The sequence below is a fragment of the Rhinatrema bivittatum genome, chromosome 8 (genome assembly GCF_901001135.1).
Source record: "Rhinatrema bivittatum chromosome 8, aRhiBiv1.1, whole genome shotgun sequence".
In the NCBI taxonomy this organism is placed as follows: domain Eukaryota; kingdom Metazoa; phylum Chordata; class Amphibia; order Gymnophiona; family Rhinatrematidae; genus Rhinatrema; species Rhinatrema bivittatum.
Genome location: NC_042622.1, coordinates 230,318,742 through 230,342,569, shown reverse-complemented (window position 1 = coordinate 230,342,569; position 23,828 = coordinate 230,318,742). Strand labels below are relative to the sequence as shown.

At 45.7% G+C, this 23,828-nt stretch overlaps 1 protein-coding gene across 4 annotated transcripts in view; it reads right to left on the bottom strand.

Moving 5' to 3' along the window:
• REXO1 (RNA exonuclease 1 homolog) overlaps nt 1-23,828 on the bottom strand; it is a 184,380-nt gene that overhangs the window by 103,470 nt on the left and 57,082 nt on the right. For all 4 annotated transcript variants that reach the window (XR_003858346.1, XM_029613958.1, XM_029613959.1 and 1 more), the window contains exons 2-3: nt 22,056-23,818; nt 4,697-4,798 (exon numbers count right to left, since the gene is read on the bottom strand). Coding sequence is in view for 3 of the 4 variants with exons in the window: in XM_029613958.1 (XP_029469818.1) it covers nt 4,697-4,798; nt 22,056-23,818 (1,865 nt within the window). In the remaining variant the exon portion in view is untranslated. The remainder of the gene's footprint in view (nt 1-4,696; nt 4,799-22,055; nt 23,819-23,828) is intronic.

Genomic DNA, 23,828 nt, shown 5'->3' with positions numbered 1-23,828 from the left:
AAGAATAATCTCGGTTGGGGAAACCTGAAATGGCATACCCCACTCCAGATTGGATGGGGATCTCCACCAAGCCAGGAAATCTCAGAGTGGGGGAAACCTGGATGCGAACCCGGAGATCTTGAGTGGCCTATTGCCACTGGGCTCAGCATATGTGCAGACGGGTGAATGGAGTAACGTGGACAGTTGCGGCCATGTGCCCCAAAAGCTGCAACATGTGTTGTGCTGACACTAGTTGGCTCTCCTAGATCTGCCCCGCCAGGGACTGCAATGCGCAGACCCTGTCATGGGGCAAAAAGCCCTTCGCCTGTGTCGCATCCAACATGGCTCCTATGAAATCCAGCCGTGATGACGGACGGAGATGGGATTTTGGGTAATTGATTGAAAACCCCAGGTGCTTCAATACTCGAATGGTCCAGCGTATCAACCCCAACACTCCAGCTTGAGTGCCGATCTTAACCAACTAGTCCAGGTATAGAAAGACCTGGATCCCCAGCTGACAAACAGGTGCCCACCATGGCCAAGCACTTTGTGAAGACCCTTGGTGCGGAGGCCAGGCAAACAGGAGTATGTGATATTGAAAATGCCAGCAGTCCACCATAAAGCGGAGATACTTCCGGTGACTGGGAGAGATCTTGATGTGGGTGTAAGTCTTTCAGGTTGAGGGAGCAAAGACAGTCCCCTCTTTGGAAGAGAGAAATTAGGGTTCCCAAGGATACCATCTTGAACTCTTCTCTTTTGAGAAACCTAATCAAGGCTCACAGATCGAGAATGGGACGGAAGCCTCCTGTTTTCTTTGGAATCAAGAAATAACCTTGTTCCTGTTGCTCCCAAGGAATGGGCTCTATTGCCTGGCTATTAGAAGGGTAGAGAGTTCCGCTACGAGCAAGTCTGGATACAAGATGGGACCCCAAAGTGGGCACGGGGGAGAATCCAGTGGGACAGCCATAATATCCAACCTGTAGCTGTGCTGGATGATTGACAGGACCCATTGATCCGAAGTCATGGACGGCCACTGATCCACAAAAAAGCAGAGCCGGCCTCCGACTGGCGAGTCTTCCGGTACTGGACAATACCACTGGCTAATACTCCCACGCAGCCAGTCAAAACCCCATAGCAGGGCTAGCCTGGGGCACTGGCTAGGGCCTGGGGCTCCATGGCTGACATCTGCCCCTAGCGCTGGTCTGCTGTGATCAAGAGTGAGGGGCAGGAGGGGAATACTTCCATTGCCTGTAAAGGGGCCTCCTTGGCCCAGGCCGGGAAGACCACTTGGAAGCCGATGGAGAGGACGAGACAGTAGCTGACAACTGCTGGAGGGTTTCATGGTGATCCTTCAATTGTGCGACCGCATCCTTCACCTTGTCACCAAAAAGGTTATCCCCGTGCAAAGCAGGTCAGCCAGCTGGTCCTGAACCTCAGGGCAAAGGTCCGAGGCATGGAGCCAAGCGAGACACAGATGCCGGCGGCAGCTACACAGTCAGTCATCTCAAAGATGTTGTAGGCCGCATGCACTTCGTACTTCCCACACTCAAGGCCCTGGCAGACAGTAGCTATAAGGGCTTCTTGAGGCTGCTGAGCAAAGCCATCTGCAACCTCCTGGACTTGCTTCCAGAGATTACGGGTGTATTATGACATGTAAAACAGGTAGGAAGCGATATGGGCCACCAATATGGAGCCCTGGAACACTCTCCTACCCATGTTATCCCATGACCTAGTCTCCTTGCCAGGTGGAGCAGAGGAATGAGTTTGACCTCTTTGCTTTCTTCAGCACAGATTGGTGAGGAAACTGGTGCTTATCGAAGCCTACAGCTTGTTGCAAGAGATGCACCCCATCACGCTTCTGGCTCACCAGGGACGGAGAATCTCGTGGATGGTGACCGCCACCGCTTCCTTTAGGGCATCCACAAACTGGAGAATCTCCAGCATTTTGTGGAGGGCATCCTCTGTCATAAGTTGGAAGGGAATGGCTTCAGCCATAGCCTGGACAAACCCTGCGAAGGTCAGGTCCTCCGGTGGGGACAGATGCCGCTCCTCTGAGGAAGAGGGTTCCGATGGAAGACAATCTGAATCCACCAACGATGGTATCAGAGGTATCCCTTCCCCAAAGGTCATAATTTATTTATTTCATTTAAAAACTTTTCTATACCATTGCTAAGTTAAATACCGTCGCAACTGTTTACATGTAGGCACATATTTAATGTAAGGGTCCTCAGGCTCGTCAAGGCCGCCCGAAGGGGGAGGCACAGAGGGACCCAGGGCGAAAGGGGGACCGGAGGGACTAAGCAACAGCCCCAGCAGCACAGGGCAGGGCACAAGGGGTTCCAGTGGTGTGGAAAGCACAGACTGTCCCTCATCCCTGGATGAGTCCCAGACAAGGACTGGCTCAGATGCTTTATGCTTCTGTGCCCGCCAGGCCACCAAGGAATCATGAGGCGCTGGCAATAATTGTGTCAGGAGGATACAGAGGAGGACGTTGAGATGATCCAACAAACGATTCCAAGCTGAATACCACAGGCATTGACAGTGGCGCAGGCATCAGCGTCTATACGGGTACCGGCATCGCTGATAACACCAGAGTTGGGGAAGGCACCAGCATTGGTGGCGGAAGCGCAGTCTTCCTGTCGTGCAAAGTGCGTTCCACCGCCAGACGCACCCGATGCTCCAGCTCAGCCTCCCCTGAAAGGGGAGGTTGAGAGGGGAGAGGAGAGAGGAGAGGCCAGCTCCTCCTCGGGATGCCGTGGGAGGTCAATGCCCAACACCAGGATTGGTGTGGACGGCCTTGGGCCACCAGTCTTGAGGGAGGATAGGGCCTCCTCTTGCCAGTGCCACTTCAGGGGCAAGGCGGCAAGCGCTGAGGTCAGCCCGGATCTGGCACTGTGTGAGAACGGAGACTGGTGGCGGTGTTTGCAAGACTTCCCACGATACCTGGCCCGGTCTTTCCCCGGCATCGAGGTCGAGGACAATGATTCAGAGGTCGCAATTTTGAGGAGACCAACACGGATCGATCCCCGGAGCCTTTCTCCACTGAAAGTCTCAGGGAAAGCATGGCCTCCAAAGGATCCCCCCCGGTACTTGGGTGTCAATGGCATCGATGCCGGGGTGGGGGGGGTGTCGGACTTACCTGAACAGAAAACCTTCTCCATCTTATCCAGCCTGGCCCAATGGCCCTTTGGAGTCATCTGCACGCACAGATCACAGCCCTGAACATCATGCAATGCCCCCAGGCACAGGAAGCACACTTCATGGGGATCTGATAAGGACATAGTCTGGGGGCACAGATGGAAGCCCTCCGCTGCCATAGGGCTGCAAGAGCATGACGACCAGCAGTCACCGAAGGAGAGGAAAAACTCACCGACTAGTTAGAAAAACAGACGGGGAACCGGAGAGAGACCCAGCTCAGAGCAAAAACCAAACTTTTACCACAAAGAGAGCAAGAGCTCCAACACTGCGAGGCAGTAGCTCCGGAGAAAAGAAGAGACTAAGAGACCCCGCGTGAATGCATCAATAGTGGCATGCTGGCCACGCTCAGTGTGAAATTCAAAGTGAGGACTTGCTTGTCCTAGAAGAAAATATGTCCCACAATTTCAAATTTAAAGTATTTCTTCAGAATATGATCTCCCCTGAGTGATACTGATACTGTACTTTTCAGACACACAGAAAGCAGCCATCTATAAAAGTTATCTATAAAGTGGATAGTCATGTATGAATGTAAGAACATAAGATGTGTCAAGCTGAGTCAGATCAAAGGTCCACTGAGCCCAGCATCTTGTCTCTCTAGTGACTTAGACTGGACACTATCAAAGTACCAGGCAGATCCCAAGGAATAATCTATTTCATGCTGCTCACTGCCAGGAATAAGCAGTGACTTTCCCAAATGTATTTGGCTAATAAATGTTTATGGACTTTTTCTCTAGAACTTTTCAAACCTCTTTTAAACCCGACTATACTAGATATATTGACCATATTATTTGGCAACAAATTCAATAGCTTGATTGATGTTGAGTGAAATTCAGATTTATTTTTAATCTACTACCTGTTAATTTTAATGAGTGTCTTCTTGTTCTAGTGTTATTTAAAGGGATAAACCACCACTCCCTATTTACCTATTCCACCCATTCATGATTTTATAAACCTTTATCATCATCTTCTTCTTAGTAGACTCTTCTCAAAGCTGAAGAGCCCTAACCTGTTTACCCTTTCTTCATAAGGGAGCTGTTCCATCCCCTGAATAGTTACTGCTTTGCACAGGGAAGCCAAGATACAAGAAAGTGACTATCACTGCAGGAGCTTTTCAGAAAGCTAATAAGTATTCTCATGTCAACATAGAGTCAGTAACAGGATCTTTCCTCATGTACCTGTAATGTCAGGCACAAGCAGTCTACACATTCTTTTTTGCAAAGACTCTCCCAATCTGTTGTATTTCCTACAATGTCTGTGCTGTTCACAAAGTATTAAAATGTTTTCTTTAGATGTGTTAGTATTATTGCAGCTGGTGGTCCTAACAGTTTACCTCTGGGGTATCCAAAGTCCTCTGTCTCCTAATTAAACCTAATGGCAGTGCTGGATGTCTCTGAACAATCCTCAGCAAAGAAAGTCAACAATAAAATAATCAATTACTTCTGCCTTTTGACTGAAGATCAAGAGATGTAATTTCTCTATTAATTCTTAAAGAAACTAACAGCTCGGCAATTAAACTTACACTCGCTGACTTGGTGAGATGAGAGATCCTCCTTTTCTGACCAGGAAACAAGGTTGTTAAAGCATTCTCTGTCTTTTCTTCTAGGATCTCCTCCTTGGAGCTCTAAATAAGAAAGAAAAACACCACAATTTACTAAAGTGAGCCAACTGCAGCTGCTATTCTACAACAAAGATATCATCCCTGGGAATCACAGACACCTTACTGAAAATCAGCATTTAAACTGACAGCGTGATACCCAATTTATTAGAAAATAGATTTTAGAGCATAACTTAGTATGGACAGTTTTCCCTGCACTGAAATTCTTTGCAGTTTCTGAATGGCACAATGTAAAGCAGAGTTGCTTACCTGTAACAGGTGTTCTCCAAGGACAGCAGGATGTTAGTCCTTACACATGAATGACATCATTAGATGGCGCCCCACTACAGAAAAATTTTGTCAGTTCCTAAAACTTTGGCTAGGCACACTGAACATGCCCAGCATGCCTTATACCACTGGTCCACGCAAGGTCCCTCTCCAGTCTTGTAATGCAGAATTACGATTAAAATAAAAAATAGGAGAAACCCAACTCCATGAGGTGGCAGGCGGGTTTTGTGAGGACAAACATCCTGCTGTCCTTGAAGAACACCTGTTACAGATAAGCAACTCTGCTTTCTCAGAGGACAAGGAGGATGACAGTCTTCATACATGGGTGAATCCCTAGCTACAGTTTGCTCCCCAACACAAAAGGGGACCAACAGAGACCCAACCAGGTGCCAAAGGGCACAATAACACCGGTGTGAATGACAAGAGAAGGAGACAGCCTGAACCCAAACAAAGAGCCCTAGGCAGGACAGTTGGGTTTTACACAAACAGGTTCCAAAGAACAGACAGGCCAAACCTATGGTCACGTCTGCTATCCCTATCCAGATAATAATGATATGTGAATCTGTGAAGAGAACTCCATGTTGGAGCCTTGCAGATCTCCTCCATGGGAACTGCTCACAAGTGGGCAACCAATGCTGCCATGGCTCTGAATGAGCTTTGACATGACCCCCAAAGTGCAGTCCGCCTGGGCATAACAGGAGATGCAATTTGCTAGCCAAGTGGATAGTGTCTGTTTGGCAATGGCAACACCCAACCTCCAACCTATTCTTGTCAAAAGAAAAAAAAAAAAAAGAAAGTTGGGTGGACTGTCTATGGGTTTCTATCTGCTCCAGATAGAAGGCTAAGGCTCGGCTGCAGTCCAAACTGTGCAGTGCTCATTTGCCTTGGTGCGAATAGGGCCTGGGAAAGAATACTGGCAGGACAATTGACAGGTTTTGATGGAAATCCCATCAGCACCTTATGTAGGAATTTAGGGTGTGTACTCAAGACCACCCTGTCATGATAAAACTTAGTATGAGGTGGATAAGTCACTAAGGTCTGGAGCTTGCTGACCCTGCATGCTGAAGTGACCGCCACCAAAAATATGACCTTCCAGGTCAGGTACTTCAGGTCACAGGTGCGCCGTGGCTCAAAAGGAGCTTTCATTAGCTGAGCTAACATCATGCTGAGGTCCCAAGACACAGCAGGAGGCTTCAGTTGAAGCAGACCCCACATGAAGCATAGAACTATAGATTTTTCATAGAGGGGTGAACCATCTACACCTTGGTGGTATGCGCCAACTGCACTGAGATGAACTCTAACGGAGTTGGTCTTTAAGCCAACCTCCAATAGGTGTAGGAGGCAGTCAAGCAGTTTTTGTGTGGGGCTGGAGAATGGATCTAGGGCCTTCTGCTCTCACCACACAGAAAGCCTCCTCCACTTCAGTCCATAGGACTTAGTGGAAGGCTTTCTAGAAGCCACCAGGACCTGAGATACATCCTCTGAAAGATTGAGTGGCTGCAGGATTAACCTCTCAACATAAAAGGCTGTGAGCAATAGGGCCTAGAAGTTGGGATGCCACAGCCAGCCTTGATCTTGCATGATCAGATCTGGGGAAGTCCCTAGACCAATCGATCCCTGGATGGACAACTCTTGTAGGAGTGGAAATCAGATCTTTCTCGGCCAATGAGGGGCTATGAGGATCATAGTCCCCCTGTCCTCGTGAAGCTTCAAGAGAACCTTCGCCACTAAGGGAATCGGAGGATATGCATACAGAAGACCCTTGCCCTAATGACGGGCAAGGGGATCAGAGACTGGTTTGACATCTGACCTGTACAAGGAGCAGAACAGAGGCACCTTAGTCTTGCAGGGGGACATTAACAGATCTATGTCCAGGCTCCCCCAGAGGCGGAATATCAGATTCGATACACCCGGTCCAGGGACCACTCATGGGTTCAGAAGGTTCAACTCAGCCTGAATGCTACCATGTTCTCCATCCTGGCTAGGTATATGGCCCTGAGCACTATCCAGTGGGACAGAGACCACGACCAGATCTGGACCGCTTCCTGACAGGAGGTACGATCCCATGTCTCCCTGCTTGTTGACATACCACATTGCTACTTGGTTGTCAATGTGGCTTAGGACAACTTTGTTGGGACAGCTGATCTCTGAAAGCCCATTGCTTGTACCTGATTTCCCAAAGCTCCAGGAATTTGATTTGACAAGAGCATTCCTGGGTGGATCAGAGATCCTGAATGTTGAGCCCATCTACATGAGCTTCCCACCCCATGGTGGGAAGCTCATGTAGATGGGCTCATGTAATGCCACTACCACAGCCAAGCATTTTGTGAAGACCTATAGGGCTGACAAGCTCTAACGGCAACACCCGGTACTGGAAGTGCTGTTTTTCCATGACCTGGAAATACCTCTTAAACTCTATTCTTCTATCAGACCAACTAGAGACATGTACAAAGGCACTCTGAATGTTCCCCCCACTAAAGCCTCACGCCTCGCTATGACCAAAGACAGAGCCTTTTCAATAGCAGGCCCATCGATCTGGAACAGTATCCCATCAAACCTCAGACTGGAGCCATGCCTTTTAACTTTCAGAAAAGGACTTAAGACCTGGCTCTTTCAACAAGCCTTCCCTGAACCAGACAATCAATAGTTGGCCTTCATTGCTACTCGGTCTGGCACTCCATTTTTCAATGAAGGAATAAATGGACTCTGACTCATTAAGGTTAAAACACCGTCTAAGTTTTTAATTTGTACTTTCTATGGTAAAATTTCTTTTACCGGCCTATCTTCCTTCCAGCTTGTTGCAAGCTTCCAAGTTCTCTCCCCTTGTTGATTGTAATTTTTGACTTATTCCTACTTATTGTTATCTTTCGTTTACGTGGATTTGTTACTCTTGTTGTTTTTCCCTTTTGTTAATCTGTAAACCGATCCGATATGGTAATTTACTATGAAGGTCGGTATAAAAAACTGTTAAATAAATAAATGGTGGATGCATCCATGGTTAGGACAATTTGGATAGGGGGACTTTGAAATGAGATCCCTTGTGCCAGATTTGAAAGTACCCGCCCACCAGGCTCATGAGTCCCAGAGACTCAGGGTGACTTAGATGCAATCCTGGAAGCTCTGAGTGGCCTGGAACCACTGCAACCTCAGGGTCCATTGGGCTCTGAGCATGTGTAAACGTGCCAAGGGAGTGACATGGACAGTTATGGCCATATGGCCCAAAAACCTCAACATGTGCCAGGCTGGCACCTGCTGGCTCTGTTGGATCTCTGCCATGATGGTCGTCAAGGTGACAGCCCTCTGGCAAGGTAGGAAGACCTTGGCTTTAGCTGTGTCTAGCAGGGCTCCTATGAAGTCCAATTGAAGTGATGGGCTGAGATGGGACTTTGGGTAGTTGAGAATGAACCCTAGTGACTCAAACATCCGGATGGTCAAGCGCGTGGTCCTGGTGGTCCCGAGACGTGCTCTTGACAGCCAATTGTCCAGATATGGGAAAACATGCACTCCCAGCCTGCAGAGATGTGCCACTACCACAGCCAAGCATTTTGTGAAGACCTATAGGGCTGACAAGCTCTAACGGCAACACCCGGTACTGGAAGTGCTGTTTTTCCATGACAAATCAGAGATGCTTCCTGTAACTGGGGATGATCTCCATATGAGTATGCATCCTTTAGGTCGAGAGAGCATAGCCAATCCCCTTTTTGCAAAAAAGGGGAGGGATAAAGGTGCCCAGGGAAACCATATTGAACTTTTCTTTTCTTAGAAACTTGTTCAAGGCCCTTAGGTCTAGGATGGAATGGAGTTCTCCTACTGTCTTTGGAATCAGGATGTACCTGGAATAGAATCCCTGCCCTCTTTGCCCTGGTGATACGGGCTCAACTGCTTTGGCCATTAAGAGGGAGGAGAGCTCTGTTAGTAGTACCTCCCGATACGCTACCACTCCCCAAAACGGGCAGGGAGGGCAATTTGGTGGGACACTCAATAGGTTCCATTGGTACTCCTGACAGATGATGGACAGAACCCACTGATCTGAAGTTATACTAGGCCACTGGTTTGCAAAGAACCACAACCTTCCCCTGAATGGAAGGTCCACCTTTCCAGGTATGGCTAACTGGCATATGCTCCCTGCAGCCCAGTCAAAACCCCGCCCCTGGAGATGACCAAGGAGCTGGCCTGGGTTCAAGGGCTCTCTGCTACCTAGGATGGCCGCGGGAGCCCTGATGGTGTTGACGGGAGCAAGGGGGTGGAGGGGTTAGTTCTTCCTTTAATGAAAGACTTCCTTGGCTCCGGTCTCACCGGCCTCCTAGAAGAGGAGGACGGGTTTGGAGTACTGGCGGAGAGTTGTTGGAGGGTTTCATGGTGATCCTGAAGTTGGGCCACAGCATCCCTCACCCTCTCTCAGAAGAGATTCTCTCCTGACATGGCATGTCAACGAGTTGTTCCTGTACCTCTGATCAGAGATCCAAGGCCCATAGCCATGCCATTCTGCGGGCGCTAATTCTCGCTGCAGAAACTCTCAATGCCGTCTTGAAAACATTGTAGGTTGTACGGACCTCATATTTTCTGCACTCCAGGCCCTTATGCACCAGCGACATGAGGGTGTCCTGCTGCTACTGAGGCAGCTGCTTGGCCACCTCCTGCTTCCAGATGTTCCACGAGTACTGGCTCGTGTAGAGCTGGTAAAGCAGCCATGCAGGCAATGAGCATGGCGCCTTGAAACACCTTCCTCCCAAGAGTGTACATCACTCTATGGTCCTTCCTCAGGAGCATCGAGGAATGAGTCCAAGAGCATTTGGCCCTCTTGAGGATGGATTCAACCACTGACTGGTGGGGCAGATGACACTTATCGAATCCGGCAGCCTTCTGGACAAGGTAGACCCGTCTGCCTTCTTATAAACAACAGTTCCGAGGGGCCCACCGATGTCGATGGCTCGGTGAGGCTCCTTGGTCCTTCGATGCCAAAGAGCGGTGTGGCTCAGACTTATTCGATCCGAAGATCTGCTCCATATTCTCGAGTCGAAGTAAACATTCCTTTGGGGTCATCTGGACGCCTACGAGGCACCCCAAATGTGATGTGATGCCCCCAGGCAGAGGACACATACCTCATGTGGATCAGTGATGGACATGGTCCTCAGGCACAGAGGGCATCGACAAAAACATGACGTGGCCATGATGGACAAAACAAAAGGGGCACAAACTGAAGATGATCACAGCAAATAGCCGAAAACCCTGACTAGGAAATACCACGGGAGGGCACAGAGAGGGACCCGGCGAAGGAACAAGGGAAAACTATGAAAAACGAAAGAGCTCACTCATAACAAGAGGCTTACAGCTGTGCAAAAAAAGATACTTAAGAGAGACCTTGCATGGACGCATGGTATAGGGCATGCTGGGCATTAGTCAAAGTGCTAGAAACTTTGACATAAGTTTTCCACATTGGGGCTCCATCTGATGATGTCAACCATGTGTGAAGACTACCATCCTGCTTGTCCTCAGAGAAAGGACTTTGCTTCTCTTTAATTTACAGGCTGTAAACATTCTTGGGGATTTCAGCTTCCAAGAGTCATCTTGGCTTAACCCTGAGCCTCTCTGCTATACTACCACAAAAATAAACTCCAAGAACTTCATAGTTCTACAAAAACAGGAAAAAAGTGTGATCACCACTATCATTCATTATCAAGTAAGAAGAGTTAGGGTAGAATGGATCAAGGAGTTCCCCTCCCAAAGAGGTTATACTCTAAGTGGAAGGAGGATATACAGGAGGTATGCAGACAGAATTGGTTGGATTCTTTGCAGGCTGTGATAATCTTAAATTAACCTACTAAAAAGTATTATTGAATATAAGCTGAATGAGCATTAGTGGTCTTCAAGGGTCATGATGCTATAAATACAGGAGCTGCTAGCAGACAAGGACCAATTAGCCTATCAGTCTGCCCAGTTATACTCCTCTTTAGATAATTCTTATATGGGCTCAATAAAAAAGGTATTACAACGTGAGGAAAGCAGTTGCTTTATGTGATTTATATTCCGCCTTTCAGACACTTCAAAGTGGATTACATTCAGGTACTGTAGGTATTTCCCTGTCCCCAGAGAGCTTATAATCTAAGTTTGTACAGTTGCTTATCTCTACAGGTGTTCTCAGCGGTTAGTGGGATGTCAGTCCTCATATGTGGGTGACACTGACTGTGCCTCACAGGATATGTGCAATATGCCATTATGTCACACATTCAAGCAGAGTCCCAGTCAGTCTACTTTCTTAGTAGAAACAAGAAGTGGGAAGGTTTCATGAGGTCTGACATCCTGCTGTACCCTGAAAGCACCTGTTACAGGTAAGCAATGGCTTTCTCTGAAGACAGATATGGAGAATCCCTAGCTACAGACTGCCCTGAAAGAAAAAAAAAGGGTAAACAAAAAACAGTGCCAATGGGCTCAACTGTTTTGCTGGCAACAGGCCTTTTATATATATATATATTTTTTTTTATTTATTTTTTTTTTTTCTTGTAAAGAGGCAGCCTGGAGCAAAAACAAAGGGCCCTAGGAAAGAATGAGCTGTGCTCTACACCTCAAACACATTCTGCAGGACAGACTGGCTGATTCTACTGTCCTTTTGGGAGTCCTTGCCCAAACAATAGTGTGATGAGAATGTTTAGAGAACTCCACATCACTGCTTTGAGGATCTCCTGAATGGAAACTGATCTTAGGTGGGCTACCAATGCTGCTATTATGGCTCTGATACTGAGTCTTGACATGACCCACTAGATTCAGGCCCACTTGGGAAAAAAAAGGAGATACAATCTGTTAATCAACCAGATAAAAGCCTGTTTGGCAATGGCAATCTCCAGTTTCCTGATGTCACCCCCCCCCCTCCAAAAAAAAAAAGCCCAGCTGTGTGGACTTTCTATGGCATCAGTCCATGCCAGGTAGAAGACTAAGGCTCTTTTGTAGTTCAAACTGCAGTGATTGTTCAATTTGGCCTAAGAAAAAAATGTTGGAGGGACAACTGACTAGTTAAGATAGAATTATGACACCACTTTAGGAAGAAACTTAGGTTGGTTCTGCTTACTCATCCTATCATGATAAAAAACTTAGTATAAGGGGATAAGTTTCTAGAGACTGGGGCTCACTAACCCTTTGTGCTTTAGTCTCTACCATCAAAAATGTGATCTTCCAGGTCAGGTACTTCAGGTCAAAGGAGCACATTGGCTGGGTTAGTATCACAAGGAGGTCCCAAGACACAGCAGGAGGCCCAATGGGATGCTTCAAATGAAGCAGGCTCCACTTGAAATCAGACAGCCAGTCTGTACAGAGATAAGACTACTTTCTACATGCTGGTGACAGGCTCCAATTGCATCAAGATGCACTCATACCGAGTTGGTCTTGAGACCTGACTTGGACAAATGGAGAAGATAATCAAGCAGTTTTTATGTGTAACAAGAGAAATGATCTAAGGCTTTTTGCTCACACCACAAGGCAAATCTTCTCCACTTTATCCATAGGACTCCTTCATGGACTCTTCTTGAAGCTAAAAGAACATAGTAAGATAGCAAAAAAAATGGCAGATAAAAACCAAAATGGTCCATCCAGTTTGCTCAGCAAGGTGCTTAGGGTAATAACTGCTGCTCCACTCAGATACTCCCATACAGAAACATTAGCTTTAGGTGTAAATAAGGTTATCCCATTTCTTTTCCTTTACATTCTCTGGCCACTAGGGATCCTTTGAGTTTGCCCCATGCCCTTTTGAATATCATTATCGTTCTTGTCTTTACCATCTCTTTCGGGAGGGCATTCTATTAATTCTCCACCCTTTTTTTTAAAGAAATATTTCCTATTAGTATTCCTGAGTCTTGAGGTTCACATCATGACCTCTAGTTTTATAGCTTCCTTTTCACTGGAAAAAGTTTGATTTTTGTGCATCATTAATTCCTTTCAGGTATTTGAAAGTCTGTATCATAATCTCCTGTCTCTCATCTCTTCCGGAATATACATATTTAGATTCTTCAGTTTCTTCTCATAAGTCTTTTGGTGTATACCCCACACCATTTTGATTGCTTGTCTCTGGATCGCTTCCATCCTATCCTTATCAAGATATGTTCTCCAGAACTATACACAATACTATAGGAGACATATCCTCTGAGAGATCTAGGGGTAGCAGAATCTCAACATTCAGGCTGTGAGAGCCAGGGATTTGACACTGGAATGGCACATCCACCCTCAATCCTAAGTGATCAGAGTTGGGGAATTCCCCAATATGGTCAGATTCCTGATGGATTCTTCCTCAGGAGTGGAACCTCAAGTTGCCTCGGTCAAAAGGGGGCCATGAGAATCATGGTTTCTCTGTCGTCTCTTAGCTTCAATAAAACCTTTATGATGAGCAGAATCTGAGGATACATGTATTGCAGGCTCTTGCTCTAACTGAGGGCAAAAGCTAGTATGCCTTGCATCCCCTTCCTGCTCTGGGAAGAGGCAAACAGATCTACTATGACTGTTCTCCACTTGCAGAATACCTGGTTTGCTAGTCTTGTCCATGGATCATTCTAGCACCTGACTCACGCTATCCACAATATTCTCACCTGCCAGATATATGGCTCTCAGATCTATTCCTTAAAAGATGGCCCAGTCCCATATCTGGACTGTTTCCCCAACACAGGAGGTATGATCTGATGCCTTCCTGCTTATTGATGTAAAACATTCCTAGTTGATTGTCTGTCTCTGAGCAGAGCATAGGCCTTGGGTGCAAAGCCCCCCTGAATGGGTTCTGCACCCCAGGTTGGCTGCATCTGTGATCAGGACAATCTGAACAGGTGGAATTTGAAGGGCCTGTCTCTGATTGGATTGAAATTGATCCACCACCAGGACAGGAATTCTTGAGCGGTTGCATGCTGTGGATGATGTCCTTAAGATAGCCTAGTGGTTAGAGCAGTGGGCTATGAACCAGGAGACCAGGGTTCGAGTCCTGCTGTCGCTCATTGTGACCTTGGGCAAGTCACTTTACCCTCCGTTGCCTCAGGTGCAAACAGATTCTAAGCCCTCTGGGGACAAGGAAATACCTACCAGTACCTGAATGTAAACAGATGTGATATCTCAGATCGAATGTCAGTATATAAAAAATAAATAAGTGGCTTGAAGCCACTGTGATCTGAGTCCAATGAAATCTACTCATATAGAAACATGCCAAAAAGGAGTAACATGCATTTTTGATACTATGAAGCCCAAGAACCTCCCACGTTGATGCCTGCGGACTCACTTGGATCCTTTCTACTGTATATATAAATGTAATAGCCCTCTATTGTCAAAGGAAGGCTCTTACCTGAGTTATGTCTAGCAGCGCACCAAAAAACTCCAAATGAGATGACTGGTTCAAGTGTGTTTTGGGGTAGCTGATGACAAATTTTAGTAACTCCAAACCTGGATGGTTCTGCACACACACTGAATCTGTGGCACCTGCCTAAGACTTGCTCTTGTCTAGCCAATCGTCCAGGTAGGGGAACATGTGCATCCTCAGATCGTGTAGATATGCCGCCACCATGGCAAGACATTTTGTGAAGACACATGGGGTAATGGCTAGGCCGAAAGGCAGCAATTCCCTACAACAAATCTAAGATATCCTCTGTGACCTGGAAATCTCTCTACATAGATGCAAGCATCCTTCGGAGACTATAGACAGTCCCCTTTTTGTAAAACAAGAACTAAGACGCCCAAGGAAACCATCAGAAACTTGTTAGGTTTAGAATGGGATGGCCGCCCTGTTTTCTTTGGAATTAGAAAGTACTTGGAGTAGAATCCCTGCCCTCTTTGCCCTGGTGGAACAGGTTTGACTACATTTGTCTCTAGACAGGAAGAGGAGAGCACCTTCTGTAGCAATTCTTGATGAGGGGCCTTCCCCCAAGCAGGGACTGGATGCAGAACTGGAGGGACACCCAACAGATGTAATCTGTACCCTTTCATTATTATGCTGAGGATCCACAAGTCTGAAGTTACACTGGGCAAGCAGTTTACATAAAACTTTAGCCTGCTTCAGCAGGTTGGTCCTCTGGTATGAGTCCTGGTTTCCAGCTATGATCTCCACAATCCAGTCAAATCCCCTTCCTAGGTTTTGGCTGGAGATAGAGGATAACACTTCCTCAGTTGGAAGAAGTGTCTCTTCAGCCCTATACTTGGGTATCTCCTGAAAAAGATAAGTGGCTGTGGAGAACCGAAATGTTGCACAATATTCATGGATTTCCGCCACTGTTTCCTTCACCTTATCTCCAAAAGAGATTCTCTACAGGGCATGGCACATCAATGAAACTTTCCTAGATATCAGGTCTGAGGTCTGTAGCCAGGTAAGTCTTCAGGCACAAATTACCTACAGCAGAGAATCTGAATGCCATCTCAAAAAAAAAAAAAAATCTAAAGATTGACCATGTGTTTTCTACATTCCATTCCCTTTTTCACTAGTGACTGGAGATTATCATGCTGCTTCTGAAGAAGTTGCTTGGCTACCTCCCCGTATCTACTTCAGCAGATCTCACATATACTGGCCTATAAAGAGCTGGGAATAAGCTATGTAAGCATTGTGCATACCTCCCTGAAACATCTTTCTCCCAAGAGCATCTAGAGTTCTGGAATCCTTTCCTGGGGGCACCAAGGAATGGGTTCTAAGTCCTCTTGGCTCTCTTCAAAGTGGATCAGACCATTACAGTTTGGTTTCACAGCTAACGTTTTGTAAATCCAGGAGCCTTCTAGACAAGATAAAATTGTATCCACCTTCTTGTTAATGGAAGCTACAGAGAGGTTTGTCTCACATCCTCATCTGCACATCGTGAAAGATCTCATGTATTGGGACTGCCGTGATCTTCTTAGTAGGCTTCAGGAATGGGAGGATGTCAACATTTTTGTTCCTGGACTTATCCTCCTTCAGCAAAACAAGACAGAATGATCTCTGCCATTCTCTGCACAAATCCAGCAAAGCAGAGGTCCTTGAGTGAGGACTTCCTCCTCTCTGGTGGAGGAGAGGGTTGAGAGGGACTATCTTCTTCACAAAAATCTTTAGATCTGTAACAACCCCATTAGTAATCAGAGTCAGAACCTGGCTGCTATGCAGAAGGCGAAGACCCAGATTGTGCCCATCCCACAAACAAGGCCTTAGAGTGAGGAGCAGTTGTATGTTGGGGTCTGGAACCCATGGAGCTCATGCACCTCTGGAGAAGCTTCCTCCCCCAGTGGACTGGAGATCACAGCCACCATGGATGCTGAATCCCCTCCAAGAACCGGCATCAGTACCAACACCAGTACAAGGTTGCCAGGCAGCTTCAAGGACTTGCAATACCTTTGCTATGTTCAGGTACCAATGCTCTATTTCGCTTTGTCCAAGGCCTGCTGGATCTTCCTGTCCCAGCTTTTCCTCAAATATTACTGATGCCAACTGGGAGGCAGGGAGGGGTGGCCAAATCTTATTGGGAAGTCAGAGGTGCATTGATAGCAGACACTAGGACCTATGGAGACTGTTATGGGTCCCAGGTCTGCATCGAAACTTGAGATATCCTCTCCATGAGACCATTTCAAGGGATTCATGGCCGCAGACAGAATGTCCCCAACTCTTGGCACTGTGCACAGACAGAGACCAATGTCTATGCTTCTTCTGCTTTGCTCAGTGCTGGAAATCAGAAATCCTTGATGCTGTAACCAAAGAGGCGGAACCCTTCACCTTCTTTAGATGAGAGGCGGCGGCCTACAGCCTGTCTCCACAGTCCTTCCCAATGCTCGATGTCAAGAGGGTTCGATGCCCTTCCGATGTCTATGCATTAACAGCATCTGGTGCAGTTCCTGGGTCCATCAATGTTGATGCCTCAATGCAGATTCCAATGGATCGGTCTTATGAGGCCCAAAATTCTTTTCCAGAAGATCCAACCAGGCCTAGTATCCCCTAGAGATCATGGCCACGCAATGTTGTCAACTCCAGGACGTTATGTGATGGCCCCAAACTCAGGACACACTTATGAGGATTCATGATATATATTACCCTGTCACACAGGGGGCACCATTTAAAGCCACTCCGCTTATCCATGATGGACCAAAAAAAAAATCAACAAAGCAAAATCGAACTCAGTGATTGTGAGCCCTCAATGCAAATAATTCATAGTAGTTAAATCACAAGCGGATTGTAATACACTGCAGGAGGACTTTGCAAGACTGGAAAATTGGGCATCCAAATGGCAGATGAAATTTAATGTGGACACGTGTGAGGTGTTTCATATAGGGAAAAATAACCCTTACTGTAGTTACACAATGTTAGGTTCCATATTACGAGCTACCATCCAGGAAAAAGATCTAGGCATCATAGTGGATAATACTTTGAAATCATCGGCTCAGTGTGCTGTGGCAGTCAAAAAAGCAAACAGAATGTTAGGAATTATTAAGAAGAGAATGGTTAACAAAATGGAAAAATGTCTTGATGCCTCTGTATCGCTCCATGGTGAGACCACACCTTGAATACTGTGTACAATTCTGGTCACCGCATCTCAAAAAAGATATACCGTATTTCCACGCACATAACCCGCGGGTAATGTGCGTTTTTACCTACCCCGCATGCCCCCCGCGGGGTATAAACGTGGGCGGGTTATGCAGAAAAAATTTTACAGCAGCGGGGGAGAGAGATGTTAACCGCGAAGGAGGAAACAAAACAAAGCGTCAAGGAGCTGAGAGGAGTCCGTCCTATCCCTGCGCCCGGCCGCTTCCTGATTGGTCAGGAAGGAACGAGGGGACAACGAGAGAGGAGGGTCAAACTCCCTCGGGAAGCAAAGCGCCGGCGATGTGAGGGGGAGGGCCTGTTTTTGGGTCTTCGCGGGCTCTCCTGCTCCGCGGCACAGCATGCCGAGGCAGGCAGCTTGTCGGGCCTGTGGGTCCGCGGCGACGTGGCTGTCTAGAGATAGCCTCTGCTCTTCATGTGTGGGAGGGGGAGAAGGAGCGTCGGCGCCGGCGTCGGGGACCCGGGGTAGGCAGCCATGCACCGTATACTCTGCGGCTGCCGCGACAAAGCGCCGGCGATGTGAGGCTGTACACGGCTGTACACGGCGCGCAGAGTGCGCAAGGTCAGTGTGCCGGCGGCCCCGCCCCCTCGGACAAGCGCGGGTTATATGAGGAGGCGGGGTATATTAAAACTTTATTACAAAAATTTTGAAAACCTGCGGGTTATGTGTGTGGGCGGGTTATATACGTGGGCGGGTTATTGTCGTGGAAATACGGTAGTTGCGATGGAGAAGGTACAGAGAAGGGCGACCAAAATAAGAGCATAAGAACATGCCATATTGGGTCAGACCAAGGGTCCATCAAGCCCATCATCCTGTTTCCAACAGTGGCCAATCCATGGCATAAGAATCTGGCAAGTATCCAAAAACAGTCTATCCCATGCTACCGATGCTAGTAATAGCAGTGGCTATTTTCTAAGTCAACTTAATTAATAGCAGGTAATGGACTTCTCCTCCAAGAACTTATCCAAACCTTTTATAAACCCAGCTACACTAACTGCACTAACCACATCCCCTGGCAACAAATTCCAGAGTTTAATTGTGCGTTGAGTGAAAAAGAACTTTCTCCAATTAGTTTTAAATGTGCTACATGCTAACTTCATGGAGTGCCCCCTAGTCCTATTATCCGAAAGAGTAAATAACCGATACACTTTTACCCATTCTAGACCTCTCATGATTTTAAACCTCTATCATATCTCCCCCTCAGCTGTCTTTTCTCCAAGCTGAACAGTCCTAACCGCTTTAGTCTTTCTTCATAGGGGAGCTGTTCCATCTCCTTTATCATTTTGGTCACCCTTCTCTGTACCTTCTCCATCGCAACTATATCTTTTTTGAGATGTGGTGACCAGAAATGTACACAGAATTCAAGGTGTGGTCTCACCATGGAGCGATACAGAGGCATCAAGACATTTTTCCATTTTGTTAACCATTCTTTCTTAATAATTCCAACACTGTTTGCTTTTTTGACTGCCGCAGCACACTGAACCAACGATTTCAATGTATTATCCACCATGACACCTAGATCTCTTTCTTGGGTGGTAGTTCCTAATATAGAACCTAACGTTATGTAACTATAGCATGGGATATTTTTCCCTATATGCATCACCTTGCACTTATCCACATTAAATTTCATCTGCCATTTGGATGCCCAATTTTCCAGTCTCACAAGGTCTTCCTGCAATTTATCACAACCTGCTTGTGATTTAACTACTCTGAATAATTTTGTATCAACTGCAAATCTGATTACCTCACTTTTCGTATTCCTTTCCAGATCATTTATAAATATATTGAAAAGCACGGGTCCCAATACAGATCCCTGAGGCACTGCCCACTCACCTCCACTGAGAAAACTGTCCATTTAATCCTACTGTTTCCTGTCTTTTCACTGGTTTGTAATCCACGAAAGGACATCGCCACCTATCCCATGACGTTATACTTTTCCTAGAAGCCTCTCATGAGGAACTTTTTCAAATGCCTTCTGAAAATCCAAATACACTACCATCTACAGTTCACCTTTATCTACATGTTTATTAACTCCTTCAAAAAAGTGAAGCAGATTTGAGAGTCAAGACTTGCCTTGGGTAAAGCCATGATAAAGGGGATGGAGAAAGGGAATGGAGAAAGGCTGAAGAGGTTAGGGCTATCAGCATGGAGAAAAGACGGTTGAGGGGGGATATGATAGATGTCTTTAAAATAATGATAGGTCTTGAACGCGTAGATGTAATTGGTTATTTACACTTTCGGATAATAGAAGGACTAGGAGGCACTCTATGAAGTTAGCAAGTAGCACATTTAAGACCAATCGGAGAAAATTCTTTTTCACTCAACGCACAATTAAGCTCTGGAATTTGTTGCCAGAGGATGTAGCTAGTGCAGTTAGTGTAGCTGGGTTTAAAAAAGGTTTGGATAAGTTCTTGGAGGAGAAGTCCATTAACTGCTATTAATCAAGATGACATAGGGAATGGCTTCTGCTATTACTGGCATCAGTAGCATGGGATCTTCTTAATGTTTGGGTACTTGTCAGGTTCTTGTGGTCTGGTTTGGCCTCTGTTGGAAACAGGATGTTGAGCTTGATGGACCTTGGTCTAACCCAGCATGGCAATTTCTTATGTTCTTAGTGCACTGATGCCTGGGTGTGATAACGAAAGAAAACAAAAATGACCCAAAAAACCTACTTAAGGACACTAGAAATGGTAAAAAGAAAATAGGGCCCCCACAACAAACTATTCTTGCCCGAAATTAGGACTTGAAAATCCTCCAAAAGGCAGAAGCGAAGATTTGAGACTAGTGCCTCCATGGAAAATAAGAGACTGAAGGGGACTCCATATGAACGTGTGGCTTAATGGCATGCTGCACATGCACAGTTACGCACAAAGTTCTAGAAACTTTGACATCAGATGGTTTCACCCACTTGTGAGAACTGGCATCCTGCTTGTCCTCTGAAAAAACATGACTTTCTCTAGGACCAGAATGCTGCACTTCATAGAATGGTATGGTGGTGCAAAGATGACAGTCTCCTGAATGCCAGTGCAACATCTTCCAAAGAACTCCTGTTCTCTTTAAAATGTGCCACACGGGCAAAAACATTAACCTACACACTCTCCAAGTATAAGCAACAGATGATGAATCAATTTCTTTGCCAGTTCCCCATCTAATACACTGACCCTGGTTTTTACTGTCATGGGTGTTGAATATGAGAAAGATTGGGATTAGGGACTATGGTAAAAGACAACAGATCCATGACTGGAGATTACCTAAAAATTGGATTTTGGCAATAGAAACCTGCAGCTAATATATGGGAGGGGCATCTTATAAAATGAGGGTGGCCTATGGTTAGGTTTTAGGATACAAAATGGTGACTCAGTTACACTTCCTAATAATTAAACATTTTTCTAAAAGGTCCAAATTTCTTCTAATATATTTCATTTTATTAAAACTTCTGCTTACAGTACCAATAAATATATAAAAATGTAAATTACTGAGCAACATTGAAAAACCACATCATAAGCAGCAAACTGACAGTAGTGTGTCTGGATCTGAAATCAAACACACGGTGCTACGCTTTACCCAAACTGAAGAAGCTTGGGCAAAATACATATTGGACAGTTGCCTTCAGTTGCAGGAACCCAGAGATGCTACTGGCTTGTTATTAAAGGCTGGGAGGATCAGTTTTCCTGTGGAGGTTGCAAGTCCACAGATACAAGCTCATTTTCAAACTGGACTCCCCAGGGAATTTCCCTTTGAAAATTCACCCAGCAATTTCCATGAACACAAATATCTGGGGACTTTGCATCTGCTACTTGTGCACACCAGATCCACAGTGAAAAGTGCATGCAAGGGTTTGAAAATCAAATCCCCTTGCATTGTCTCCCTCCGTTTAACTGCCCCCTGACCCCAGGAATGCCCTTCTCTCTTGCAAGTATGCATATATACTTTTACCATACTAAGGATGGGCAATTTTCAAAAGCTTGTTTTATGCGGAAACACACACAGGTAACTCATGTAAATCACTTTGGACTTTTGGATCAACACTAATGAATGTGCATATTTTTGTTTGATTTTAATGGTGGTTCTAATGTATTTTTATATACTTTTAGATGCTTACAGAGGCACCTACAAGAAATATGCCTCTCCTGCCCATCATTTGGACACCAGCACACATCATTTTAAAGTATATTTTAAAGCCTTTAAAATGTGCATGAAAGGAAAATTTGCAATATCATAACAAAGTGGGATAACTGTAATAAGGGCCAGACTATGATCTTTATTGCATGCAACACGTGCATTTGGTGTGGTTTTCTCATAGTTTCTTATTGTTACAAAGTTCACTAATATCAATTGTGTTTAATTGACAATATTGATATGATGAAAATGTTTACAACTTGATGTTAAGTGGCATTAGCTGGTCACTACAGACTGCAATTTAACATATTAATTCTTTTCAGACACTGTGCTTACTATCTGACTCCATCTTCTGGAGTAAACTTTACCTGATTTGCAAATCTTCCCTTGTCTTCAGTTTTAACATCTTTTGATTCATTGAAAATTCGAAGGCACTCTTCCATTGGATCAGAGTCATAATCCACATCTCTCTCCAAAATGGAGTAATCGATGTCCTCAGCATCCACTGAGGATGAAGACAATTTTGAGTTGGATGGCTTCAGACCTTTAGTCCTCTCGTCATCACTGGGGGAATCAGAGTTACCACCACTGTTCGAATCTGAACTAACAGAGAGTACAGAGACTGGCAGGGACTGAGTAGCCTTCACCTCTTCATCACCGCTCTCATCTCCGAATAAATCGATATGAGTCAATGCGCATGGTTTTGGCTTCTGCTTGCCTCTGGCCTTTCCACCCACTAGTGCGCTACTCTTATTGTCCTCTGGCATGTTGGCATCATAGGATTTTCTCTCTTTCCTTATGTTGTGCTTCCCACTGATAACTTGTTTTCCATTATTGAGGTTAATTGCTTTATGCTCAGAGTCCTTTTTGCTGTTTGCCAGCACTTCCATACTGGCTGTCCTTCTGATACTCCCATTCTTACTTTTCCGCGAATTGCCCAAGGTTATGTTGGACTGGGATTTTTCTTTCTTCTCAAAGCATGGCTTTTCTGGTTTCAATTTCTCAGATTTCCCAGAACGATCATCCATTTTGGCATTTTTCTCCTTGCTGTTTTTCTCCCCATTCTTCATTTTCACTTTTTCTTTCTTTTCTGGCTTTTCTTTGCCCAGATTTTTGGTTTTCTCCATCTTTCTGTGGCCTGGAGAATTTGTAGATTCAGATTTTCGCACTTTCACTTTGTCCTTCATAGCATCCTTACTCTTTTCATTCTTACTGGAAGATGATTTGGGGGCTTTCCTGGTGTTTATGGTACTTTTCTCAGAACTTTCAATGTCCTCTACATCACACTGTACTGCTATCTCTTTCAGCTCCCGTAAACTCAGATCCTCCTGCTTGGAATTTTTCTCTGCTGAAGATGACTTATCACTTAATTTGCTGTCAGTGTCCAATTTTGGGGGCAAAGAGTTAAGAGCACTTGGCTGGTACTCAGAACCCACTTCCTCTTCAGAGTCAGAAAATTTTGCATGTTTCACAAAAGCATCAATGTCACTGCAATGCTTCTTCAGTGAAGGCATATAAGACTCTTGACTGGGTGCCCTACTTCTTTTGATTCCCTTCTGGTTCTTGGTATTAGCTTTGCTCAACAGCCTGGCAGAGTAATTTGAGAGAGGGTCATATTCCAAGTCAGTGTGGGGTCTAGAGTTGTCAATCACATACTTATTGGCAACTGGGGTGTATTTTGCAGAATGAGTTACAGTTGTGGGAACATATTCCATTGAGCTTTTAGATTTGTGGCCAACAGGACCATCCAAAGTATATTTGCTAGATCCTTTAACTGCAGAAACAGCAGCAAGAGGGGTGGGATTGTAGTCTGCCCTATTATTTTGCCGGTAGCCACTAGGATTATATTCTAAAGAGGTAAAAGATTCTTGTGTTGCCAAGGATCCTTTGGTGGGGCTTTTAGAAGTCAGCAAAACAGTTTCAGATGTGCCATATTCTTTGCTTGTCTCCAAGAGCTCCTCATACTTTTTCTGTTCTCTTTCCACCTCGTTTTTGACCGCTTCAATGGCCTTGTTAACAAGTTCCAGTTCCAAGATGCTGAGATGCGACTCTGCCATATCCCCCAGAGGGCCATCGTTTGCCCGTGAGGAGACTTTGGGGAGGTCCGGGTTATACGGATCATAACCAAGTTCTAAAAATAA